The sequence below is a fragment of the Aptenodytes forsteri genome, unplaced genomic scaffold (assembly GCF_000699145.1).
Source record: "Aptenodytes forsteri isolate BGI_AS27 unplaced genomic scaffold, ASM69914v1 Scaffold15, whole genome shotgun sequence".
Classification (NCBI taxonomy): Eukaryota; Metazoa; Chordata; class Aves; order Sphenisciformes; family Spheniscidae; genus Aptenodytes; species Aptenodytes forsteri.
This window is the reverse complement of record NW_008795129.1, coordinates 2,634,457-2,653,746: the sequence shown is the minus strand read 5'-3', so window position 1 is coordinate 2,653,746 and position 19,290 is coordinate 2,634,457. Positions and strand designations below refer to the sequence as shown.

The following is a 19,290-nucleotide window of genomic DNA, read 5'->3' as shown; positions in this document are numbered from 1 at the left end:
AGTATTGTTTCTGTGGAGAGTGGGAAGCGGGAAAAGTGCCCACTCCCAGTTAATGTAGTAGAGATGTTGGCAGGAAACAACATATGATTTCTAAAGCATTAGACTAACCACAGTATATAGTGGTCTCAAAAATAGACACAGCAACAGCAGACCTAGTGAAAGGAATTATCATTAGTACAAAAAAATTTTTTTGTTGCTCTTTTGCTATTTGTTTTCATCTAGGCTTTACAGTGAAATTCTGAATCTTAAGTATGACTTCTTTCTCCTGCAGGTTGGAAAAGAGACTGTGCAGACAACAGAAGACCAGATCTTGAAAAGGGATATGCCACCAGCATTTATCAAGTAAACTCATTTTATTGTAAATCTTCTACTATAGGTACAGGAAACCTGTTCCAATGATAGATCATTGTCACTCATTTCTGCTGTACAGGTTAGAAAATACTCCTATGTTTGAATAGCTCTTTGGGGCTGACCTTTGTCAGGAACGACCTTTCTGCCAACAGTGACTTTTCCTGTTACATTCTATGTATATGGGTACATATCTAGGGTATTTCTTCCTTTTAAAAAAAAAAAATAATTCAGAGTAACAATGGTACTTACCTATGTGCTGATGTAGTTTTGCTTAGCAGTGTCAGAGATAACGTGGTCTCAATCTTTTCTATTAATTTGGTTGGTGGAAAACTGAATTTGTCAGTATAGGCAGCTGATGCACGATATAACTGCCTGGAAATGGAAGACATTTGAAGAGCAGTGACTGCCACTCTTAATTCCATGGCTCAGTGTCAAGGACAACTGACTTTCTCCTTCTGCTGCCTTAAGTCTTAAAAATCGTGTCTCTCTTCTTGTTGTGGAATTGCCAAGCTTCTTACTGCCAACTGACAAACTTTCACTGAAGTGACTTTGTCCTACAACCTACTGAATGTAGTGACTGCTCTATTAGTGTTGTCCAATGTGTACAGAATGACTGAATATTTTACTGTATTCCCAAACACAAACCAGGCAGATAGTCAAAAAAAGAAAGCATTGAGGCAACTAAGAAAATACTAAAACGGAGAACAGAGATGATGTCTAAAAAGAAAATTTCTGTTAGGCAGTGAGAAAGGATTTAGTTTGTTGCATTGTAAGTTGACAAAATGAATGACAAAAAAATGCCTAGGACCGGGTGGTATTAGCGTAAAAGCTCAAGAATGAAATACCTGAATTATTAGTGAAGTACAGTCTCTCATTTGAGACCACCCGGTATGTCAATCAAGGTGATGCTACTGCCTGAGAAACTTTCTAGGGGAATCTGGGGAACAGCAGGTCTATAATAGGTCTGACATACCTTTGGAGCAAATGACTAGAAATCCTGTACTAGAGAAGAGAATTAACAGATCTCAGATACGTATGATTTGCTTTGGGTGAACTGACAGTGTTCCTGTGGAGGGAAATTCTGCCTTATAAATCTGTTGGTGGTGTTAGAAATATCACAAACAGGGATAAGGGTAATCCAGGTGATACGGTATACACTGATTTCTAAACTTTTTGGTGAAGTCTGAAGGCTTTTAAGAAAATGAAGTAGCCACAGGGTAATAAGAAAAGTTCTTATATGGAAAAGAGAAAATTGAAAGTGAAAGGAAAAATTACATGGTTAACCCTGACAATGGTGGGAGGTAATCAGAAGGACTCTAGAGATCTCTGCTGGGATTGTGCTTTTCACCATGTTCACAAATGCCCTGGAAACCAGGATGAGCTGTGAGTCAAAGTACTTGCTGATGACCCAAAGTCGTACACAGGGTAGTGAGATTAACGGATGACTCTGAGAAATTGCAGCAGGACCTTATTAAACTGAGTGGCTTGATATCAAGTGTGGATGAAATTATTTTGAAAGATCTGAAAAGATGCACACATAGGAGAGCAGCAGGTCTAGCTTCAGATAGGATGATTGACTCTGAACTGACTATTACCAATAGTGAGCAAGGTCTTGGAGCTGTGACGCATTGGTGAGAGCGTCCATTATATGCTCAGTAGTGGTCAAAAAGTAAACTAAATGTTAGGTTTATCAGCAAAGGATGAGAGACCAAAATGTCACTGTGTATTTTTCTCCCACACCTTGAATACTGCATGCACTTGTGGTCCCTAAATTTTAGAAAGGCTGTAGAAGAACTATAAAAAGCTCATAGAAGGACTTTGAGAACAATCAAAGGTATGGAATTGCTTCTGTATAAGGCAAAGCTAAGTAGGCTGGAACTCTTTAGCCTGGGAAAGGTGACGGAGGGGATTGGGGCCCTGACAAAGGTCTAAGGAAGTATGAGTTACATAGAGAAGATGGAAACTTGCGCTTCTCTTCCTGTACAAGAACTTGATGGTGGCATTGCTTTAAGCTAGTAGTCTATAAACCAACAATAGGGAGAACTTCTTTGTATAGCAAGTTATGTACTGTTAAAATTCTTTGTACAGGTTTGCAGGTTAATGGATAAGTACTTAGAGGAATCCATTGTGGGTTATCAAATAGACAAACTGCAGGAAATCTCAAGAACTGAAAACAGTTGGAGGATGGGAGAGTGCCCAGAGGAAGTATGATAAATGCTTATCCTGTTCTTAACCTTCCTTAGGCATCTACTTGCAGCTACTTTTGGAGACAGGATACTGAGCTAAATGGGCCTTTGATACAATCCACTACAGTATTTATTATGCTTTGTTCCTGGTGTGTGATCTTGTTTAGGTGTAGAGGGGTTTGATTTTTTTTAAATTTTTTTTTTTTGAGGGGAGTGTTTATGTATTGAAATGAGACCAAAACTTTTTTCTTACGTCTTGATGAGTTGTATAAAAACATGTAATTTTGATTGTACTCATTTTCTAGGATAGATAGATTTTTTTTAGTTAATTTCCAGCTTCTTGTTCACCTAGACAAGTAAGGGATTAAGGAAAAGAGATTTTCTTAATTGCTATACTGCAACCAGTCTTTAATCAACGCTTAGCAGATTGTGGAGATTTAAATAGTGCGCTAGATTTAGATTCTTGCACTGCTGAATGCTGGGTGCAAGAACTTTTTCTGCAGCAATTCATGACTGCTTGAATTGTGATACAATGAAAAATGGGAAACAAAGCTGTCTGTCACAGTAATGAAACCTACTGCACGTAGTACTTACCAACCTAGATGCAGTAACATGAGTTAGGAGTGTTCAGTGGCCTTTATGAATGATAATCTATTGCATTTGTTGTTTTTTTTTGTTAATCTGGAGTTTATATCAAAATGCAGTAGTACATGTTAACAGTTCCTTGTTAACACAATCAAGTGTATTGTCACTGATATCTGTGTTGTAGGGACAAGTGACAGTCACAGGTGAGTTGCCAAGGGAGTCTTACCTGTTCCTGCATTAAAGGGCAGGATTTGGATGCAGGAAGTGAAACAGATGAGATTTGTTGGTTTTTTCTTCTTTTTTTCTTTCCTGAGAGGAGGGGGTTTTGTTTCTAAAGTGTTAGTTCAGCAATTGGCATTCCTCTTTAAGGGAGTGCTCCAGCAGAACTTGTACTGGCACACGGATGATGGGGTCCAGGAGCAGCGTGCATGCGATAGCACCGCACTCCCTCTCCGTATTTTCTCCATTCAAAAGGACGACCAGTCTTGAGGGAACCACTTTTGGAGGATGAGGGAGAAGTTCTGTTTATTCTTTTCAAAGACTTTTTTTGGAGGATGAGGGAGAAGTTCTGTTTACTCTTTTCAAAGACTTGGGTTTTGTCTTGCCTGAGACTGGCATTGAGGGTTCATAATGAATATATATATGATGGTAATCTGTAAAGATTTTCAGTAGGAGTGTGATTGTGCAGCAAAATAATTTGGCTGCTGAGAAGCTATCATGCATCTCTGCTTGCTACTGACATAAACCACATTGGAACTATTGACCTAGAGTTAAAAAATGCTGTGTTCTTTATTTTAATTGTCTTAATCACCAGGGAGTATGAGTAATGCATATAATTTACATCAGGTGTTTTGCAATGAGTTCATATTACTTGTTATACTTCTCTTGTAAAGAAGGAAAAAGCTGTAATCTCTAGGCAAAGAATAGGGTAACGCCTGATTTGTTTACACTGAGAATAAAAATTTGTCTACGTTTAACTTGCACACGCAAACTCATTTAACAAATCAAGCAGTAATGCTATTCTATATTAACATTATTTTGGTAGCCAAGCTGAAGCTGCACTGCTGGTAACTGTATTAACAAGTTAATGTTAATGTAAAATATTTACTTTTTAATTTCTATTTCTAGAACTGCAAGTAATCTAAGCTGTAGTGAGTAAACTCACTACAACTTAAGTGATTAGAAATTGAAATGAGCATTATTCAAGCATCAACGTCATTGCCTGGAATTTTTGGGTAGGCATCTCTAGGAAGAGCGGAGGTCAATACTAAAACCTAAAAACTAAAATGGTATTTTAGCATAAGCTAAATTTTTTTCCATCATTTCATAAAGAAGACACTTACAGGAATGAAGCTGATTGACTACCAAAAGTAGTATGGTTGGAAATACCATGACCTGTGTCTTCTCCACAAAGAATTTGGCTGCTGTTAACATAGCTTTATTGTAATCATGCCACAAAAATAAATATACATTTTTTTATAAAGCTGTTTTTTTTATAGGTTGCGATATAATACAGGGATTAGAAAATTCACCATAGCAATGAACTTCTATTAAAAACTTTTGAATGTGTTTGATTCTTGTGATAGAACAAACAGTTCATTGCAGTGAATATCTTTAGTCTTTTTTTTTCCACCATTCTGCTTTTTTAGTACATAGTACACACTCCTGAAGTCTTTCAAATGCATTGGGAAGTTTATACAAAATAGACATTGTACAAGTAAAATGCAAGTTTACCTTTTGGAGGTTCAACTCTAAAAACTGTAAAAGAAAACTTTGAATCTTTAGAAACTTTATTTTTGTTAATTGTGGTGACTTCTGGGGTAATACACATTCACGTTAATTCCTTTCTTTACAAATGAAAAAGCCAGCCTTGAGATCATCATTAGTATTAAACAGATGACCATGAAATTGAACTATAGGAAATTAAGTATTTCCGAGCCTATAGCTCTGAGCTGGCTGAATAGGTGATTTGTTTAATCCCTTTCATGGCAGAGTTGAAAAGAATAAATTTGAGAAGCAAGCGCGGAAATCTAATTTAGTGAAGTCAGTTGACTTTGATAATGCAGCTAAGTACATTGCATAGTAATGAGCAGACCATTCCCACTTTCTGCCTTGAAGTCCTCCTGTTTTTTCTTACTCAGTTATGAGTTACCACCATCTGATGTGCTGAGCAGATGTCTCACTAAAGAGCAGGTTATGATAAGGTCAGCTGGCCCAATTTGATCTACTCTAGGGAGCCATTAGCTGAAAACTTTACTTTCTGAAAAAAGTATGTTTTCCTGTAATGAGTGTCTTATTTCTAGCGTAGTTCAATTTAGATGTTACCATTAAGTCCTGCCATTTGTGTTAACAAGGAATGTAGGAGAGAAAATGGGATAACTGTAACTTTCCAATAGTACTTAACTGAAAGTAAGATAAACGAGTGTGTCCAAGTGGTCAGTAGAAAATGGGCTATATGACAAGCATGAAAAAGTTGCGATAAGAGATAGTATTGCTGTAATAAAAGGGTTTAATGTTTGTTGGAACCTCGTGTAACTTGAATGAGCACCTGGCACTCACATGCATGGAGCCTATGTATTAGACTACACTTACATCACTTACATTTCTGTCAAAAAAACAGGAGAGAATGGAGGAAAGTCACAGTCAGTGTAGTCAATAACTACAGTCATGAATAAGCATAGCTAACATGGAAATGAAGTCTGAATTTTGCATTTCTCTAAGTTGTCATGGACTAATTACAACAAGAGAACAAAACCGAAAGCTTTTCAGTGTTCCAGTTCAGTTAAATGGGTTGATGTAACCTAATTTCAGAGCTCATTTGCTTATTGTAGTACCTTCTGTGTTACTGTAATTACATATTGTAATATCTTGCAAAACCTCCGTTCTGTTTTTAAGTGTGGAATTGCAAGTTGCATTTGAAATTCATACCTTATTGCTAAATCTTGTGGCTATTTAAAATGCTAGTTCTGTTGTGAGTGTTAACAGACTCTGAAGAGCTGGACTTACAGCTTCAACAAGCAGGGCACAGTGTCTTGGTTTTCTTAATACTATGTTCTTTTGTCTTAATGTGTAGCTATCATTTAATATTTATTAATAGCAATTGCTTCTTGAATGACAATGCAAATACAAGGCTGATAAAGGTTAGCAATTACTTTGATTGTGAAGTCCTAAAAGAATAATTGTTTTGTCCCCTGCCCTTGTCATTAAGAATGAAAGGTGTTTTGCTGCGTTGGGACCTCTCCTTAACGACACTGCACTGACTGCTGTACATGGGGTACTTCAGGCATTCCCTACATGGGAAGATTGCATGACTTCTGAAAAACTGTGTCGTACAGTTGCTGGTTACTTTCTTGTTAAAAAGCAAGAGTATTTATTGTATTTATTTTAAAGTATAAAGGTGTAAAATGATCAGTTTGCTTGCAGTGCTTTAAGTAGTAAAGTTAAAAACAAATCCAGCATTTTCTCAGGTCTGTTGTCATACAGACAGAAACTAATCAGCAAGTTTTGTGTGATGACTTCCCACAGAGTGGAGAATGCCTGCACCAAACTTGTTCGGGCAGCCCAGATGCTGCAAGCAGATCCTTATTCAGTACCAGCTCGTGACTATCTAATTGATGGATCAAGAGGCATCCTTTCTGGAACGTCAGACTTACTTCTGACATTCGATGAAGCGGAGGTAGGAATCCCAACATGACTGACATAGGTATCTGCACAACAGTATTATTAATTCAAATATCCACCTAACTGAATTAGCTAATCTAAACTATTGAGTAGATGAATGTGGTTTTGATCGTTTTAGCTTGATTGGAAGCGTATTTTGCATTCCTTTCTGTCAGAAGGAGCTTAGGCTTGTTGCTCTGTTTTGTTAAGAGCATCTTTGTATGACATAATGTTTAGGTGTTGCCTGTGATTATTCCTCAAAAAGGCCAGATCCCATCAGCCCTATCTTACATCTTGCTGACACTTTTCTGTATTCCCTTCACCATAGCCATTACTGATCCTTATATTCTCTGTATCCCTTCACTGAAAAGCCCTAGGCCGCTTCCTAACATGTCTGTCTGACTCATTAGCTGTGGCAATTTAATTGGCCTTGGGGCACGGGAGGCAATACAAATTTGGACTGTCTGGCTGGTTAGCCAGAAGATGTGTTCTGATGGATGTAACAGTTGCTACATTTTGGCTGCTGCACAAGCCAAAAAGTGGCTCAGAGGTGCTGTTGGTCCATCCTCAGATGGACAAAAAAGCCAGTGTTGCAAGGAAACTTAAAAAGGAAGTTTTGAGTGTCTTATGTTTGAAAATGTTTCTTTGTTACAAATCTTACTTACTCTTGTAGTCCTCTTTCTGAGAATGTGGAGTCTTGCTGATTTCTAAATAGCAAATATCATGCTACTATGAGGAAAGGAAGTTCACACTGTTAGAAATGCTGATGTTAATTCTAAATTTTACCCGTGCAACAATCTGTTAATCTATGAAATTGTGTTACTCTTCCTGCTGTTCTGAGTAGTCTAACATGGCATCCTTGTCTCTCACTCAGTCAGCTCATGGTACTGTTAGCACGTTCCTCTGAAATAAGGAGAATGCTATGGGATTTCTCTGGCACTTGTGATTACACATTATTTTAAGTGGTTTTTAATAGATACTATGAAGTGTTACAGGACAGAATTGCAAAGAAGTTAATAGCTTTTAATCTCCCTGCTTCCAGTGTTTAGGAAATGAGTTGACTTCTGTGGAGTTAATGCTTCATTGAACTAGTCTCTGACAACTGCATATTAACCAAAAGAAAAATATTAGTCTGGAATGATTGTCTTTTCACGAATACAAAACTTGGCATGTCTCTATCCTGCTATGTTTCAAGATAAACTAACATTGGGACAAAACTGAAATGAGTTTTAGAGGAAACTATGGTCTGTTCTAGGGACTGAACACTGCATGTGGTTGATACGAATGAAATGTTACTTAATCATTCTTCAATGAGAATTGTATGTGGTGGTGTAGTAAAGTTAAAAACATTTTAGATGTTATCTAAACGTTATCAGAAATAATGTGGTTCAGGAGGTTAGAAGATTAACCAACAGAGAACTCTGTTTTGGAATCAAGTATGAACTGAAAAAGTTAAGCTGAGGCAGATGTCCAGAGGTAAATAAAGTACAGTCTTCACAGATTTTTATGGAAAGCTTAAGATGTTGGATCTACCTTTCCCACTGGAATGCTGGATAATGCTTTATCCATATGTAAAGCTGTATGGTGAATAATACTTCCTCTGAAAGCTTGGAGTCTGCTTTCTATGTAGTTTTGCTTTGTGATTTAAGTTAAATTATTGATGAAATTGCAATGAAAAACTTGAAGCATGCCAGCATACTTAAATGCACTTCCTTATAACCTGTTTTCTCAATGCTATCCTTCATTTATCATACAAAGTGAAAACACTGGAAGTAGGATTTTGCATTTCTGAGTAGTGGAATGCTGATTAAATACTGTCTTTGTCGATATTGCACTCTTGAGTAATGGCATTGTGGGTAACTTAATCAGTATCCCAGACCTTTGTGATTGCCCATACGTCATGTTAGCAAATGCTATACCTATTCTGTTCTAATAATAGGCTTGCATTTCTAATTCAAGCGTGACTTAGCTTCATCTAGTAAATGGTGGAATGTTCCTTTTTTAGGTCCGTAAAATCATCCGTGTCTGCAAAGGAATATTGGAATATCTGACTGTGGCGGAAGTAGTAGAAACTATGGAGGATTTGGTGACATACACAAAGAATCTAGGGCCAGGTTTGATTTGCTACAGCCTATCATAAACATACTAAGTATAGTCTTTTTCACTACCTTTTTTCCCCCCCAGCACCTTCCTTACCCAAGTTTCGAGTGTTTGGACAATGATAAACCAGTTGCTTTGAAAATGTCTGTTTGAAAGAGTTTTGAACTAGAGGGTGAATGATGACTATTTTCTGATTCACATTCTCTCAAGAATGCAGAAGAGTCAAGATGTTGGTAAATTATATGTATTACACAGATGATATGTACTATACTTTTCCTACACTATATTATATGAGGGAAGTAAGCATGTATTAGTAAGAGTAAAACAAAAAAAATTGAAAAAGCTGTGTGATTAAGCACTCACAGCTATAAAGTCCATTAAGCTGATAAAATGTCTGTACTAACTGAGATGGTTAGGCCTAGTAGGAATTTCTTGGAGTAGTATAAGCTACATATCATCTATTAAAATCTTAATGAGGTTGCAGAAATAGCTGTCTTGCAGTGTAATACAAAAGCACAGCTGTTACAAAAATTCTTTTTGTTCATTATTTGATGCTCCTTCACTACTTGTTACTCCACCATGTTAACTCACACTTTCACTGGTGGAAGTGGGCAATTGGTAAGTGAAGCATCGGGTTGCTACAGAGGAAACCTACCATTAATCTGTCATCTACTACTCCAAACGCTTTAGTTTCAGCAAGCATAAAGCAGTTTAGGTATTTAACAAAAGCATTCTATAAAAATTAGATGTTGTGGTGGTAATGTAGGAATTAAAGTTACACTGAACTAAAGAATGCTTATATAAACAGAGCAGGAATCTAGTTGGTACTTTATATATATAAATAAGAATACATCTGTACTGTAAGAATAATGTGATTAAGCACTCACAGCTATAAAGTCCATTAAGCTGATAAAATGTCTGTACTAACTGAGATGGTTAGGCCTAGTAGGAATTTCTTGGAGTAGTATAAGCTACATATCATCTATTAAAATCTTAGAGAGGTTGCAGAAATAGCTGTCTTGCAGTGTAATACAAAAGCACAGCTGTTACAAAAATTCTTTGTTCATTATTTGATGCTCCTTCACTACTTGTTACTCCACCATGTTAACTCACACTTTCCTGGTGGAAGGTGGGCAATTGGTAAGTGAAGCATCGGGTTGCTACAGAGGAAACCTACCATTAATCTGTCATCTACTACTCCAAACGCTTTAGTTTCAGCAAGCATAAAGCAGTTTAGGTATTTAACAAAAGCATTCTATAAAAATTAGATGTTGTGGTGGTAATGTAGGAATTAAAGTTACACTGAACTAAAGAATGCTTATATAAACAGAGCAGGAATCTAGTTGGTACTTTATATATATAAATAAGAATACATCTGTACTGTAAGAATAACTAGCTCATAGATGAAATGACTAGCAGCTCTCATGTCACAGAGCATGTTTGTAGATTATCCTGGTTTTATCTAACGTGTATACTTTACCCTGTTTCTAGATGTGAAAAACTTTAAGTTCCATATGAAATGTATAGTGTTCTCTAAACTTTTTTGAATGTCCCGTGAGAAGTTACCTTCAACTAAATAGATTTTGCCTCATTTTGAACAGGAAAAGATGAAGCAAAAGGGCAATCTTCTCTTTCAGTGAACCTTGTTCTTTTACTTGGTATACAATTTCAGTTTCTCTGTGGTCATTGTCTTCCATGTCTTTAAAATGGAAGTTTCCCCAAACTTCAGTTTACTCTGTTTGGCTCAGTCACAAGCATTTGGGGCTTTTCATTGAACCTCACAGACGTAATTTGCTGTTACGTGATAGAGGTAATAGGTGTTGGGCAAGTGTCTTAATTTCTCAGAAGCGAGATGGAGGCTTGTACATTTATCACAAATAATCTTCTCTAAACTCATGCTGTTCTGAATAAATAGCTAATCTTGTGCTTCCGGCATGCTCTAGAAGCACTGTCTTTGCCTGAACTAAGTGCTGCTCAACACTTACAGCCCATGCCCACAAAACTTTTCATGCCTGTAGTCCTTGCTCCCTTCAGCTATATCAATGGGCATCTGAACTTAACTGTTAATGTGAGCAGTGTATAAATAACAGGAATATGAGCATATACACTTAAAATCAGCAAAGTGCTTATCAGTTTTATGTTGGAAGTAGAGGGGAGAACATGATTACCTATTTAGGCTTTTGTCATTTGAAAGGAAAGGTGGTTCTGCACAACTTACCCCTCTATGCTGTCAGTGTGGGGATTCTACTACTTTTTAGTGTTGTAATTAAAGCTCATTTAACCTTTTTGTTATATTAAGATGCTAACCAACAGAAAAGTAATTCAGTCAAAGAGTATACAGCTTTCTTCCAGTTTTCTCCTCGGTAGGAGAAAGAGAGAGTGGGACCACAACAGCACCAATTTAAATCAGCTTAAATTTTTGTGAAGCTGTGTCTAAAATTTCCACGTGCTGTGTGGTAAACCTCACAAGCCTTAGCCATTGAAAACAGATTTGCTCTAGAATAAATTGAATTATTTCCACACTTCTAGAGCACTGAAATATTTCTAGCAGAACTGAAGTATAAATACAGTTCTTGAACTCTGGTAGAACCTCAAGGCAAACAAACAAACAAAAAACCCCATGATGTTTCCTTTTTCTGCCATTCACAATTAAGGCTTTGATCATGTCTTAACAGAAAAGGAAAAAAAATCCCATAAATTAGCTTCCAGAGTTCATGAGGTGACTTCATGTCCTAAAGTAGTCATTTCAGGTATTTTCCTGTTTCATTGCTGGGATTTTAAATCAAGACTTTTGAGGATTCCATTCTACTTTGCATAGTGGCTAGGTTTTGAATCAGTGGCTTCTCTGAAGCATCTGGAATGTGTTTTAAGTAACAGCTGCTAATATAAAAATTAAGTTTTAAACTTCAATATAGTTGTCATAACTTATTACATTTTGTTCTTGTTTAGAAAGCTCAACTGTTGCAAATTAGACTTAATATTACATTTCTTTATTTATGACTATGTTTGATTACTTTAATCTTTAGGAATGACAAAGATGGCCAAAATGATTGATGAGAGACAACAGGAATTAACTCATCAGGAACATAGGGTTATGCTGGTAAACTCCATGAATACCGTGAAGGAGCTATTGCCAGTACTTATTTCAGGTATTTTCGGCTTAAATTTTTAGTATCACTCTGAATTGCTGTCTGTTTTGAGCTGGGGTTCCAATGTCTTATGTTTATTAAAAACAACAGCCTTGACATTGCTTCTGTACTGATTGGAAATAACTGTGCTTCTTGTGTCAAAACTAGAATCTCTTCGAGATAAAATGGTCCATGCAAAATAAAATGTATTACCTCTGTATTAATGCAATAGGAGGTCACCTTGAGCATTGATCGTACCTTTCATGTACCTTTTTCTAATCTATGGTATTTTCACAGCTATGAAGATTTTCGTAACCACGAAAAATTCTAAAAGCCAGGGAATAGAAGAGGCATTGAAAAATCGCAATTTCACAGTGGAGAAAATGAGTGCTGAGATAAATGAAATAATCCGTGTATTACAACTCACTTCCTGGGATGAAGATGCCTGGGCGAGCAAGGTATGTTTCACACCTACGTTTGTATGTAGAAGTCTAATTTTTATCTACTGTGTTGTACGCTTTATAAACTTGTGGTTTTGAGACTGTTGAACTATGTATTTGTGCATCAGTTTTGTAACACTTTGTAATCACATCGTATAATCTTTTCAAGGTCAAAGAACATCTTCAGAGATGACTATTAATGTATCTTTCAAAATTAGCTTTCTCTCAATAAGCTAAGTTAAAGGAGTGTGGCATTTGAAGATGGCTCAGTGGCTACATAATCATATTTGACAGAGGAAAGTTAGGTAAAAAGCTATTGTTCTATACATTAAACTGGTCTTGTAGCTAGGAATTCGTAAATGAGATTACCTGAGCTTTTTCTCCTAGATACTACTAGAAAAGATTGGTTGCTGTCATATTCCTTGTGCAAAAGGCCTGAAGTTGAGAAGTTTTAGTCAGTTTTTGGGGATCCCTCCTCGAATACTTCCTCCTTCTCCCCCAGCCCCATTTTTAGTCTGGACACGGGAGTAAATTTCAAGTGTTTGCCTTGTCTCAAAGAAATACACGTTAGACTGAGCAGCCTTTCTGGATAAGTGTGATGTCTGTGAAGCTGGCATTTGGACAGTATTGGTTCCTTACAACTCAGTGTTAAGCTGTGCAAGTGACTACAACCACTTACCTGGAGTTAAGTGGTGCTCTTCAGTGATACCTACTGAAGATACTGAAATGTCTAGCAGACTAAAGGAGGTCTGACAGACAGAATCGTAAAAGTGTTATTGTGGGCTTACAAATAAATGTAACTGCATAACTGAAATTCCTGCCAATTTTTTTTGAGTACCTTGAAGTAAATTGCTGAAGGGATTTTTTTTTTTAAGGGTTAGTGCTATAAGCAAGAAGTAACTGTAAATATATTTAAAGAAACTACTGAGACCTGAAGCCAGACTTATTAACAAATGAAATCTTGCAGAAAATCTAACATTAATGTAATCTAGGCATTAAAATCACTTTGGCCTATATTGTTTGGCACTTGACCCTTAGTTTGCCTTTTGAGTTATTTTGTCACTATCACTTCCTTATTATGACTACTTTATGCATCTTTGTTTTTGTTCTCCTGTTTCTTACCCTTTTTTCACCTTTAGAAGGTAAGCTTTCTTCCACACCCTACACCTCTACCGTGTACTAAAATCAAAAAAGCATGTATGTGGGATTTTGTGCTGTGTGCAGACTGTGTGCTGTGCAACTTTTTATTTGTGTGCCAGCTGTGACACCATACTTACGTATATACACACAGAAGTTTTAAAAGGATCTTAATAGCTTTGTCTAGCTACATGTAGAATTGGCTGTCACTAAGAGAATGGTAATTGCAAGCTGAACTGCAGTAAGACTGTCTTTCTGAGTCTGATTAGAGTCAGCCCAAGATTTTAGAGCACATTCTTGCTGAATGCTTTTGTGTTAATTTATGTTACTAGTCTCTGTAGCTACAAATAAAGGGTCCAGTCATGCAGGAACAAGCTTTCTGCATGCCCAGAAAGCTTTATTAAATCAGGAATTTTTGTCCATTCCATAGTATTTCACCAGCAGCCTTCCTTCAGTTCAAACGGTTCATGTTCTTCAGGTCTAGGCCTAAAACTTCAATTTTGTGTGTGCATTTTTTCAATTCAGTTTTATTTTTGGATTTAAGCATTCCTGTATTTTACAAAATACAAATACAGTTTTGTTTTATTTTACACAACAAATTTGGAAATTTCATGGTAAAAAAAAGACTTTTGCAAAAAGTTGGCAATTTTAGCCTTAGGAAATTCTTACTTCTCTTGCTAGTGAGGCAGACTAATAAAGGATTTTATTGAGAAAATAGTTGGTGTATTAGCAGTATTTCCAAATGGAAAATACTGGTCATTATGTGTAATGCATAAATATGTTGTGTGGACTAGTATAATCAAAGTATCATTTTGTTCTGAGTTGAGAACTTCTTCATTGTATTTTGTTTTTTGAATTAAGGTACGCTGACAATTTGGAACTGTAGCACTGGGCATTAACCAAACAATTATGACAAAGAATTTGAGTTGAAAAACGCAGTGGGATGAAGAAGCAGGAACTAGTTTGCTAATGGCCACTTTTCCTGTATTTGCATATGTATCTAATGGTTGAATTACTCATTATTTTTCTGGGAGGGAGAGGGAGGAGCACTTAAATTCTACTTGAGATTACTGTTGCATGCATTTTGTGCCTGGCAGTCAAGGGGAAGGTATTTTCCTCACATTTTTCTGGAGCAAAGTAAGGTGTATTTGGGGATGCACAGCCTTGAATTTTTACCTGTGTGGTACATGCTACTGTTGATGTTGGAGTTTATTTTATGTTTATTATTCTATCTTGAATTGTGTATACATTGAAGTACCACAAAATCTACCTGGAGAGAGTGGAAAATGAACAAGTGTATGGAGCCAGAGTTGTAGGCTTTTTTGTAAACTATTTTGTTGGTCTTTCTAGACTCCGAAATGCACATTACTGTTACTGGATTGCAATAGTCTCTGCTTACACCAACACTGGATTTTTTAAAATAGTACCCTGATTTAGAATTGAAATACTGAGCAAATACTGATCTCTAACAAAATCTTGAAAAAAACCCCAACTGTCTATTTATTTCTTCCATTCATAGCTTTGTACCTTTTTTCCTTGAACTTTCCATTTTACAGAGGAGTCTAGCTTTCTCTTGTATATTCTTAGTGTTTATTTTTAAATAAACCTGAAGTAATACTCAATTCAAACATCTTCGATTTCCATAGAAATGGAGGGAGTTAAAAGTTGTAGGAAGCTGGGAAGTATCTAGTAACTTGCAGGGTTGAACCCTGGATGGTGACTAAGCTATCTCTTCTGCCAGAAGGCTGACTTTGCCTATTTCCTTCAACATTGCCTTCTTTGGTAATGAAATGCAGATATCGCCAGACTAGACCACTTTATTGAGTCAGAGGTTCTGTTTTATATTCAACAAGGGATTGTGTAGGATTTATTTTGCTCCTTTTCAAAGCAGTGCCAATACCACCTGCTCCGTGATTAATCTCAAAATTCTTGGTAGTGGCAGAAGTGATGCATAAAGGTATCTTGAATAAGTGCTCATTTGCTTTAGGAACTGATTTGCAAAAAGCCAACTTGCTCTTTTCCCTTCAGACGATGTTGCCCTAGTTGTTTAACTTGATTAACTTAAGTTGTTTATCTCTTCTGAAAAGGTATTAGTGGTGCTTTTGTTAATGAAATTCCTTTTGCCAACAGGGGAACTGTGGGGAGAGGGTGGAAAGAATCCTTTTTTTCTGATAAAACTACTCTATATGAAACTTTTTTTTGCAGGATAGCTGTAGGATTTTTTTCTTTTCTTGCTTGCAACTGATACTCTGCTGGCAAATCCCAAAAAGTAAAATTTTAAACATATTTAGCTGTTTAGGAAGGAACAAGGCATTTAAACAGCTCCAGAAATCAGGACTATCGAGACTCTTTCAATCAGTAAGACCTTGAGCAAGTTGCTTTGTTTTGTTTAAATAGAATATTTCTACTTTTGTCTTCCTCCTTAATAGCCTGAATTGGTGGCAAAGTCCAGACATTTCAGGATTGCTACACCTTTGTTGCTTGCCAAGTGTCTGACACCAGACACAACTGTAGCAGAAACAAAAGTGCAGTAGCAAGAAACCTAGTTAAGGATGTGTTCTAATTTCCTATTTAAAAATTACTCGTCTCATTGCACTGAAAACTCCCTATCGGGTTAAGGTGAGAGGGATTCCTTGCCGTGGCAGTTTGAGCTGTGAAGATGGGGAAATCTGTGCTTTAAGAGCAGTTGTCCCGGAACACTTCGACTACTACGCTAGGATTTCACCAGCTTTTTTTTAAATAGGAAAAGGGGACAGTATTTTGCAAACGTGAGTGCAGAGCCACACAGGATAGCAAGATTTAGACTGCAAAGCGATCCAGTTATATAGCCTTCATATGATAGGACAGATGGATCCTGTAATTGCTTGGGTAGTGCTAGCAATTACAAAATCATGAGTGTAAAAGCTAAAATGCCCTTGATTTTGTCCCCTGATACAAGACTTCCGATTCAGAGGCTTCTATATAGTTTTGCTGAAACTGCAACTCTGCAGGTAGCTGAGACAGCACAAAAGCCTGTGTTAGTAAAAAGGGAGGGGCAAAGACGGTTTTCCCAACACTCTCCTTTTCTCAGCCATCCCACACCTATCATCTCATCAACACACTAAGCAACATCTGTTGCCTTTTTAAAAATTCAGTTAGTTCTTTGTTTCAAATTATTTCTGGGTAGACAGGCCTGCAGTAGACCATTCATTCCAAACTAAAGTAGCTTCAGCCCATATGTAAAACAACAGAAAACTGTAATACCTACCTTCACAGCTAGTGAAGTTTTTATATACATTTGAATACTTAAGTGATTCTTTACTTGTTTCTTGTCATATTAAATGAACAATTCTCAAGCTATAGAGAAGATGACTTTTAAAAAAATGTGCCCACCTCCCACCCCCAGCTGCATGTCCTACCCTTTTTGAAGTTTTTTCAAACAGGTCCTGACCTAAGCTCTGAGACCCAGTTTCTAGATTTGAGAACCAACCGTCCAGGTGAAAATGATTCTGCTTTTGGTGTTCTCTCTCAGGCTGTGATTCAAGACCCCTTGAAAATATCCAGCAGTGTCGCATGACCTTTTGGAAAGTTGGTTGCTGAATTATATTATAGCACCATATGAATAGCTGACAGACCAGCATGCCTGAATAAAACTGGCTTAAATGCCAAAATGTTTACAGTGATGTATCTTTGAGACTAAGCACACAGAATGAAGAACTCCACAAAAATGTGGCAGTTCTTTAGTGTTGTCAGGATATCACATGCTGTACCAGATACTGATTGTTGGTGTTAGTAGGCTCCTCTTCATAAGAGTTGGACGTGGACAGTCCAATTCAGTTAATAGCGCAAGAGCCAGGCTTCTTTTCATCATCTGTATACTAATCATGGGATGTTAGATGCACTTCAAATTATTTCTGTGACGTGTGGTAAAAAGCTATTCTGGCTTTTTCCCAACTTTCTACTTAAGGTACTTGTTACTTTTTTCACTGTCTTTCCATCTGTGTAAGATAGAAAACTTCTGGCCTCTAGTGGAGAGATGACACATGAACAATTAACAGAGTATGCAGAGAAATGAGAACTGCATGGTTTTATCTCCTCTAGTCAAAGAGGTGTTGGATAATTGCTTCTTTGACTATTATGCTGCTGCTTCTCTGATGCTCCTGCCGGAGAAGTTCTGAGTTTAAAACAACCACATGTGAATACACGTGTTTGTCTCCGAAGACATTAAACTCCGTATTTGAGAATTCCAGGAATTAGCTGGCAGTCTGTTTTTCTGCAAATAGCAGCTGTTTGACTTTAAGCAGCAGAGCAGGTGGAAAATGCAGATGTGCAACCTCTTACACAGAAGTGAGTAGTAAAATTCACTGGCCAATTTCCATTTTTGAAAAGTTTACTCTAATCTCATTGTTACAAGTTTTCTATGTGCCCTGATGTACATTAAGGAAAAAAATGGAACTAACTCCAAGATGTGTGGTTATTAGAGCTCTGACTTTAGAAATTAAAACAGTAGTAAATAAAAGAATAGAAAAATCACTAAAATTGCATGCATATTTTCTGCATTTTGAGTGAAATGAAAATGTCTGTCTTAATTGGAAAGCAGTGATTATGACCTGCTAGTTTGAAAATGGGTTTTGAGCTGCTTATATGGGTGTGTTTCTGTAAGTAGGCTGTGCTTTATAGAACTTCTGTCTGCTTTGCCTGTGTTGATTATTTGTGCTTTGATTTCTTTTTGAGAATCATTTTGGTGGTTTCTCTTTTGTAAAGGACACTGAAGCCATGAAAAGAGCTTTAGCCTTAATAGATTCAAAGATGAACCAGGCAAAAGGTTGGCTGAGAGATCCAAATGCACCTCCAGGTAATACTGAAAAAAAACCCAAAAACAAAATCCAAAAACCCAAACCCAAAACCCAGCACAAAGTATTTTGATTTTTAAAGGCTTGAATACTTCTGTTGTGTAAGACAAAATTGCCTTTAAGCATAAATAACCCATATGTAGTGGATCATTCAGAAGGAGCCTGTATTTATTCCTTTCTTTAGATACTGAAGATTGAACAAGTTGTGTCTAATGACCTGGAAAGCTCTGCTTCTTTTCAGTTGTCTAAATAATATACTCTGTATAACATGCATGGTTTTTCTTTGCATTCCATTAGTAAAAGCAAAAACCCATAAATTACATTGAACAGTATTTAACTGCAGTGGTTGCTAATACTTAAAATCCCTGCTTCTGTATTTTCAAATTCGTATAACTTCAGATTCACCTAACAGTAATCTTTAAGCGTCTTTCTTTGTCTTGACGTAAAATTTTTAACATGAAAATCTGCCATAAATACTGCAACTACAGTCAGCTTTACTTATATAAAGGTTTTGCCTTTGTATGCATCTTTAAAGCAAATAAAACCGGATAGAGACCTGTTCCATTTGGACATTGAAAGACCTTAGCTGAAAGACTTCCTCTGAAATTGAAGCCAGAATAATACAGTTGTAAAAGTTGGAAGTGAATTGTTGTTATCTGTGGAGCTGCTGCTTATATTACTTCTGACCTCATTCCCCTCGCCGCAATCAATTCCAGAAACCTCGAAGTTATTTTCAAAGCCTTCTGTCATTGACACTGACAATTGAGAAAGTAAACTGTTAAAAATTCAGTAGTGAAGGACAAATGCAAAGATAATTGTAGAACTTACTGCAAATCAGATTTTACTGGGTGTGTCACTTCGAACTAGCCTC

The 19,290-nt window shown here is 36.8% G+C and overlaps 1 protein-coding gene across 2 annotated transcripts in view; it reads left to right on the top strand.

Annotated features, from left to right (window-relative positions):
• The first annotated feature begins 268 nt into the window (after nucleotides 1-268).
• The window catches only part of VCL (vinculin), a 42,099-nt gene continuing 23,077 nt past the window's right edge, over nucleotides 269-19,290 (top strand). The window contains exons 1-6 of one of the 2 annotated variants that reach the window (XM_019471710.1): nucleotides 269-342; nucleotides 6,648-6,798; nucleotides 8,788-8,896; nucleotides 11,909-12,031; nucleotides 12,308-12,468; nucleotides 18,331-18,421. In XM_019471710.1, the coding sequence (XP_019327255.1) occupies nucleotides 323-342; nucleotides 6,648-6,798; nucleotides 8,788-8,896; nucleotides 11,909-12,031; nucleotides 12,308-12,468; nucleotides 18,331-18,421 (655 nt within the window). In that variant the 5' untranslated portion in view covers nucleotides 269-322. Of the gene's footprint in view, nucleotides 343-6,647; nucleotides 6,799-8,787; nucleotides 8,897-11,908; nucleotides 12,032-12,307; nucleotides 12,469-18,327; nucleotides 18,422-19,290 lie in introns of both variants that reach the window. The other variant, XM_019471711.1, reaches the window with a different exon arrangement.